The sequence below is a fragment of the Monodon monoceros genome, unplaced genomic scaffold (genome assembly GCF_005190385.1).
Source record: "Monodon monoceros isolate NGI ecotype Baffin Bay Population unplaced genomic scaffold, NGI_Narwhal_1 Super_Scaffold_18, whole genome shotgun sequence".
Classification (NCBI taxonomy): Eukaryota; Metazoa; Chordata; class Mammalia; order Artiodactyla; family Monodontidae; genus Monodon; species Monodon monoceros.
Genome location: NW_021703774.1, coordinates 168,928,296 through 168,936,565, shown reverse-complemented (window position 1 = coordinate 168,936,565; position 8,270 = coordinate 168,928,296). Strand labels below are relative to the sequence as shown.

General features: G+C 38.6%; 1 protein-coding gene across 4 annotated transcripts in view; it reads left to right on the top strand.

Moving 5' to 3' along the window:
• SPEN (spen family transcriptional repressor) overlaps positions 1–8,270 on the top strand; it is a 93,864-nt gene that overhangs the window by 57,797 nt on the left and 27,797 nt on the right. For all 4 annotated transcript variants that reach the window (XM_029227939.1, XM_029227938.1, XM_029227937.1 and 1 more), the window contains one exon: positions 7,477–7,637. In XM_029227939.1, the coding sequence (XP_029083772.1) occupies positions 7,477–7,637 (161 nt within the window). The remainder of the gene's footprint in view (positions 1–7,476; positions 7,638–8,270) is intronic.

Genomic DNA, 8,270 nt, shown 5'->3' with positions numbered 1-8,270 from the left:
GGCTTAGTTGCTCCATGGCATGTGGGATCTTCCCGGACCAGGGATCGAACCCGTGTCCCCTGCATTGGCAGGCGGATTCTTAACCTCTGTGCCACCAGGGAAGCCCCCACTATTCACTTTTGAGGCCAGATAATTCCTTGTTGTGGGGCTGTCCTGTGCACCATAGGATGTTTAGCAGCATCCCTGGCTTCTACTCACTAAATGGCAGTAAGCTTAACCACCCACCCACAGTTGGACAACCAAAAATGTCCTTTGGGGCGCAAAATGGCCCCGGTTGGTAGCCACTGATGCAGGTATTCACAATTATAGGATTTATGAATGAAATTGAATAGTGCAAAATCCACACTCTGGACTTTGTTAGATATTTAGAGCACTGTTTTACGTGTTATAATTGTGCTTTTGCTTTCATCCCAGAAAAATGTCTATTTAAAAAAATCATCTTCTACCAAGTTCTAGATGACAGGATCCATGAAGTGTTTTTGTTTTTACAGTTACCAGTGATTTTTCAGTCAGGTTACTAATATATGTCAAAGTCCTAGAGTCTTGGCTAGAACAGCCATTAACATTAAAGAAGAAAGACATACTTTGCAGTTTCCAACAAAGTAATATTTTCTCAGAAATGTTCATTTCACTCTTAGATACTGAATGTAGTTAATACCTTCATTTTATTGAGCTTGGTGTACTTTCCTAGGCATTGATTTCAGTTGCTTGGATAATTCAATAACTTTCTGGAGTCACACATCCATTACATATGGGCACCATACTAGGCTCTGTTTACAAAGATGAATCTAGTCTTGGACTTTTAGGAGGCTGGTAAATGAGTAGTTATAATACAGAGTGAAAGGGTTTGAGATAGACATTGTAGTAAAAGAGGCTTAGAAATACACAACTAAGAAATCAATGAATGCTATGGGGCGGGGTGGGAATGTCAAGAACAGCTGCAGAGCAGGAGGTTAACACTGGAGCTAGCTAATCCTCGAAGGCAGGGCAAGCAGGGAGTGACAGAAAGGTGTCTTCAATAGGAATAGGTATGGACAAGAGCTCTCATATTCTTGCTGTATGCTAGGTAGAGTGCTAAGTACTTTACAATCACAAACTCATTAAATTCTCACCATAGCCCCTCACAAGTGATAGGTATTATCACCATTTACATACAAGAAAGTGAAGTATTAGAGAGGAAGTAATTTAACCAAGGACTTATATATCTAATAAGAAAAAAAGGGGGGTGCCCATGATTAGAAACTGGTATACTCTTTTTTTGTTTGTTTTGGACACGCTTTGCGGCATGCGGGATCTTAATTCCTCGACCAGGGATCGAACCCATGCCCCCTGCTGTGGAAGTGCAGAGCCCTAACCACTTGGTGGCCATTCCTGGGCCACCAAGGAATTCCCAAAACTGGTATACTCTTATGTGGACAGATCATTAGTGGGTAGGTTAAAGAGTGACAAGGGAATGAGAATAAGCGACTAGAAAATTAGTTGGGGGCCAAGTTGTAAAGGGTCCCCTCTCTCCCTTGTTGGACAGTGTGGAGCTGTCAGAGCTGGAAGGTTTGGAGGTAGATGGAGAGTCATAGAACCCTAGAGTTATTAGCAGGACCTTTGAAGGTCATGAGGTCTGGTAACCCACTAGGGAAATTAAAGTTTAGAGAGGGAAAATGTGGTACCTTACCAGACTGAACAGTTGAGTATTTCCTTCCTGATTTTCTTATAAAACAAAAAAGACAGAGACTTAATTCAGGTTGTATCAGAAGTGGTAGAGTTGAAAATGGAATTAAGATCACATCAGAATGCCTACTAAGCTAGTGGGGTTTTTGTTCTTAGTTTAAACTTTCTGGGCTCAGGACCCTTTTACATTCTTAAATTATTGAGCTTTTGTTTACTTTGTAATATCTATTGAAATTTGCCATGTTAGAAATTTAAACTTCAATTTGAAAATTTTATTAATTCACCATAACTTTTTTCTTTCCTTTTAAATTTTAATAGTTTATTTGAGCAAATATCTATTTGAATTGGGCAGCGCCAAACTGGAAATGGTTAGGAGCGCTCCATCAACAGGAGCTGCGGGAAAAGCTTTTACAGAGAAAAGCAAAGCATAAAAATCAGTTGATGAGTTATAGCTTTAGCGTTTGCCTTATTTGGAAAAGCCTCATTGACTGTTTGTTATTTGTTGTCCTTAGGTTTGATTTCTTAGCCTTGAGGCAGTTGCAGGCTTAGGTTTTAGTTTGCTTATGTAGGGTTGCTAAGGTATTAGAACCACCTCAGTCTAATGGTCTCCTTGTTTAATTAATTTAACACATTCCCCCCTCCTTTTGGCCCTCCTCTCATATCGGAGAGTTTAACCAAAAATTTGGTGATAGTGCCACTCTTGGTCACCATCAGGTTGTTGTTTTTGTCTCGTTGTGAAACTCATAGGTTATGAGTCTGGTTTGTGGAAGAATTGTTTTTGCTGTTCATCTCATTGTTTATCTTATTTCTCTGCAAGTGCAGTGAGACCATCTGATGTATTGCTGATGGCTACAGACATGAATTTAAGACCCTTGAGAGAGCATAGCCCACCAGGGAGATTATAATGATGACGGTCAGTCGGATAATACCAAGAGACTGAGTATGCTCCTTAGGGCTCCCTATGAACCAAACAAGTTCTTATCAAATAAAGCAAAGAATGTACCCAAAGGGCCATCAACCTGTTTTAAGCCAAGAGGCTTGTTTGTTAATTTCCTGTATTTGCTATAGTATCGGAGGGTGTGATCCAGTTATAGCAGGAGGTTTTTGCTATGGCACAGACTTATGGCTTGTTTTGCCAGTAAGTAATCGAAAGCAATGCTATTATCCAAAACCACCTTAGCAAGAAATTTTAGGGACTTTTGTTGTGGAGCTATGGCCTTAGTGGTAGATTTAGAGGCAGTTGCCAGAGTTAAGGAACATTGTCTTTCTGTGCATTTACAGAGAGCAAAAGCAAGGGGCAAAAAGGCAAATGGAATAAAGGTTTCATATTGGAGACAAAGATCTTCATCCATGATATTTGGAGAGCCAAATACCTCAAGATGTTGTCTGCTTCTGGAGAGGAAGCTCCAAAGTCTATTTTATTTTATTTATTTATTTAAAAAATTTATTTATTTTTATTTTGGGCGGCACTGGGTCTTCATTGCTGCACGCAGGCTTTCTCTAGTTGTGGCGAGTGGGGGCTACTCTTCGTTGCGTTGTGCGGGCTTCTCATTGCAGTGGCTCCTCTCTTTGTAGAGCACAGGCTCTAGGCGCGTGGGCTCAGTAGTTGTGGCGCACAGGCTTAGTTGCTCCGCAGCATGTGGAATCTTCCCGGACTAGGGCTCAAACCCATGTCCCCTGTATTGGCAGGTGGATTCTTAACCACTGGGCCACCAGGGAAGTCCCTATAAACTTTTTATTGAAGTGAAGTTGATTTACAGTGTTGTGTTAGTTTCAGGTGTACAGCAAAGTGATTGAGTTATACATACATATATATCTTTTTTTTTCAAATTCTTTTCTTATAGGTTATTACAAAATATTGAGTATAGATCTCTGTGTTATACAGTAGGTCCTTGTTGGTTATCTGTTTTATATAGTGTGTATATGTTAATCCCAAACTCCTAATTAACCCTCCACTCCCTTTCCCCTTTGGTAACCATAAGTTTGTTTTCTGTGTCTGTGGGTCTATTTCTGTTTTGTATATAAATTCATTTGTATCATATTTTTTTTAGATTCCACATATAAGTGATATCATATATTTGTTTTTCTCTGTCTGGCTTACTTCAGTTAGTATGATAATCTCTAGGTCCATCCATGTTGCTGCAAATGGCATTATTTCATTCTTTTTTATGGCTGCGTAATATCCCATTGTATAAATATACCACATCTTCTTTATCCATTCATCTGTCATGGACATTTAGGTTGCTTTCATATCTTGACTATTGTAAATAGTGCTTCAATGAATATTGGGGTGTGTGTATTTTTTCAAATTATGGTTTTCTCCAGATATGTGCCCAGGAGTGGGATTATAGAATCATAAGGTAGCTCTCTTTTTAGTTTTTTAAGGAACCCCCACACTGTTCTCCATAGTGGCTGCACCAATCTAGATTCCCACCAACAGTGTAGAAGGGTTCCTTTTTCTCTACACCCTCTTCAGCATTTATTATTTGTTGACTTTTTGATGCTGGCCATTCTGATCGATGTGAGGTGATACCTCATTGTAGTTTTGATTTGCATTTCTCTGATAATTAGCGATGTTGGAGATATTTTCATGTGCCTCTTGTGGCCAGGTAAATTTGAAGTTCACTTTCTTAAAACTATTGGTTGATGCACCGTCATTGCCACTACTTTAGACAATTTAGATTGAAAAGCTTCTTATTAACTACTTCTGGCTTTTAAGAAACAACTAAAATACTATATATCATAAGTTTTGGTGAATTCTTGTGATTCTTCTGTTTTAACAAGATTCTGAAAATAAGGATTTTTTAAAGTTAAAATTGACACACATATTCTGGGCATTTGGATTTTCTTTCAGTTTATAGGACTAAAAAGTATTTGCGGGGGCTTCCCTGGTGGTGCAGTGGTTGAGAGTCCGCCTGCCGATGCAGGGGACGCGGGTTCGTGCCCCGGTCCGGGAAGATCCCACATGCTGCGGAGCGACTGGGCCCGTGAGCCATGGCTGCTGAGCCTGTGCGTCGGAGCCTGTGCTCCGCAACGGGAGAGGCCACAACAGTGAGAGGCCCGCGTACCGCCAAAAAAAAAAGTATTTGGGGGTCTAAATTTGTGCCCCTGTTTTGATTCAGGACCTTAAAATCCATAGTACATTTAATAGACTACACTGGAAATATACATTGCAGTTTTGGGTTAGCATATTAAAATGTGAACTCAAAAGTTGTATCATTTTATCACTTCATAATTTATTTAAAAACCTTTCCTTCTTTTTAGTTATAACTTCAAATTGGTCAACAGATATTTCTGCCAGTTAAATTTTACATCTTGTTTCAAAATTGGTGTGGTAGCAGGGAATTCACCAAAAGTGTGATGACATTTATAACAAAACTAATTTCTGTCACTATTTTATACTTTAAAATCATTGCTCCCATTGATTCCTTTGCATTTTTATAATATGGACTTAAACAGAACTTTGTTGGCTCACTATTTTAGTACCCAGAAATTCTGCTCTTGCCCATATTTGTTTACTTCTTTTTTTAAAATTAAATTAAATTAATTAATTAATTAGGCTGCGTTGGGTCTTCATTACTGCGCATGGGCTTTCTCTAGTTGTGGCGAGCGGGGGCTACGTTTCGTTGTGATGTGCAGGCTTCTCATTAAGGTGGCTTCTCTTGTTGCAGAGCATGGGCTCTAGGCGCGCGGGCATCAGTAGTTGTGGCTCGCAGGCTCTAGAGCGCAGGCTCAGTAGTTGTGGCGCGCGGGCTTAGTTGCTCCATGGCACGTGGGATCTTCCCGGGCCAGGGATTGAACCCGTGTCTCCTGCATTGGCAGGCGGATTCTTAACCATTGTGCCACCAGGGCTGCCCCTATTTGTTTACTTCTTTACCCACTACTGCCATTGATTCCTCTACATTTTTAAAATATGGACTTAAACAGAACTTTGTTGGCTCATTATTTTAGTACCCAGAAATTCTGCTCTTGCCCATATTTGTTTACTTCTTTACCTACTACTGCTAAGGAATTTTGGTGTATATATTATTGGTGGTATTGTAATTAAAGTGTTTTCCTTGATGGTTATTTTATGATTCCTTGGAATTAAATTGATAAGTCATATACATATTCTATACTGTAGTCATCTGGTGGCCTTATGAATAATCTTGTATTGCTTGGACTACGTTATACATGTAGAACATTTTTTTCTTTCTGTGCTGAAAACAGAAGATAAATTAATTTTGTTAACCCTTAATTTGAGAAAGTACAATGTCCTATTCACTTAGTACTAGTAATACTACTTTTGCTTAATGATATGGAAAAAAATTTATTGATGGGAAAATTGAAACCCAGTCATTTCTAGGAGGCTTGGCAGTGATGACTTGTGGTTCTGCCTTGAGGCTTTTATCATAGTAGTTTGTATTTTGTAACTCAGGTATCTACTTTTGGCTCTTACTGGCATAGGTTTATTTCTTTATGTTTCAAACTGCAGAAAGCTCTGGTAACTTCATAAAGTTTTTATCTTTTGCCTTATCATGTGAGAGCTAAATAAAAATGCTATGTAAATTCTATTTTCTTATGGTATTTCTTTTTTTAAAAAGCGATAGCAAATTTGTCTCAGATCCTGGAGTTAGACTTATTCATCTGGCTGGTTTAGAGTTTGTATTGGATGTGAGAGCTGTAGTCTGGGCGCAAATGACAAAAACTGTTGAACCTGTCCTCTACGGAGTGTGCCTAAAGTGGATTAACTGCCTGCACTCCCTGCCCCCCACCCCATGTTATTTGCTTTTAGGATTAAGTCTTCCTCAGCAAGGAGGGGAGAGTATGAAGCAAAATTTCAGAAACCTGTAAATAGCTTTTTATTAATGTATTTGAGAATGCTATAAAAGAACTTAAAACCATAGCAGTCTTGTACATGCAGTACTGAAATAATTTAATATTTCTCACATGGTTCTTGGGCATAATAAACTTGTTCTGACCATATTGGTAATATTTTCTCCTTGTCTTTCAACTGTGACGGTCTCTCCCTTTGAGGTTTGTATTATACTGAAGAGAGAAATTAAATTTCATTGCCTCTCATTTCCCACATTATTCACAAAGAGCCTAAACTAACAAGACTCAAGTAACTTATATAATATTTCTTTATTAGTCCTTCAAAAATTTAAAAATTAAAATTACCTGGGAAATTATTTTGGATGTCTATTTTTTCCTAAAGATTAATTTACCCATGAGCCGGTGGTGGTAGTAGTAGTAACAGTAATAGTAACAGAGCATTCCACTTCATTTATGGATTGCTGTCATATTCCAAACTCTGTTAGCCTGTGTGTTATTTTTTTAAACTCTTAACCTTGTGTTATTATTTCCATTTTACAGATGTAGAAACTGAGGCTTAGCAAGAGGTTAAGTGACTTGTCCAAGGATACATGCTGTATGTCTGAGCCAAGATTTGAATCGAGATCTCTGAATCCAAAACCCATATATCCACTATTCTATTAATATTACCCTTAAGTCATTTGTGTTTACTAGTCATATTTCATTTGGAAAAAATTGTTCAGATTTTGCACAGAACGAAACATTGGTCTTTCGGTGGCATGTGGTGATAAAAGATTGTTACTTTTACTTCCACATTCCCAGGCTGGTATTTGCTGTCTTCTGCCATTTCTGAAGGTAGAGTATGAAATAGATGTGGAGAAGGTAGGGTGTCTAGAAATCCCAGACCTGAAATTTAGACCTTTTAATTATTGCCATTTGTTAATTTTAAGAAGTTTTATATGCGACTCATTTCCTGTTTGATTTTTTCACGTAAGTTTTTTTTCCCCCCTTCTGTAGCACTGATTCCAGCAGTAGTTCAAGTGATGACTCTCCAGCCCGATCAGTTCAATCTGCAGCAGTCCCAGCACCCACTTCCCAGTTGCTTTCATCCCTGGAAAAAGATGAGCCCCGTAAAAGTTTTGGGATCAAGGTTCAGAATCTTCCAGTACGCTCCACAGGTAGAATTTTGTGTTACTCTACTTTCCTCTCTGCTGCTGTTGGGAAATGAGAGATTGAGCAACTTAAATTCTATACTTTGTACAGAATTTGTTTAAATAGCTCTCTTATCTGACTGTGTTGGTAATATTTTCTATTTGTCTTTCAATTTGACTCTCTCCCCCTTTTTCTTTTTGTGGTTCATTGATATTTAATGCCGTGTAATAAAAAGCAAGTGACTATAACTGTATGTAGTTTCTAGATTGTTATATATGTAAAGATTGCATGTTACTTATACTTAATTATATACACATACATATATAAATACACATTATTACACATATTATATGCATATACATATACACACATAAAGACTTTATGGTGCGTGTTATGTAAAGAAAGCATGGTTCATTTTTTATTATGAATGTATTTAAAAAAAATTTTTTTTGGCTGCGTTGGGTCTTCATTGCTGTGCATGGACTTTCTCTAGTTGCAGTGAGTGGGGCCTACTCTTCGTTGCGGTGCGCGGGCTTCTCATTGCAGTGGCTTCTCTTGTTGTGAAGCACGGGCCCTAGGCATGTGGGCTTCAGTAGTTGTGGCTTGCAGGCTGTAGAGTGCAGGCTCAGTAGTTGTGGCGCGCGGGCTTAGTTGCTCCA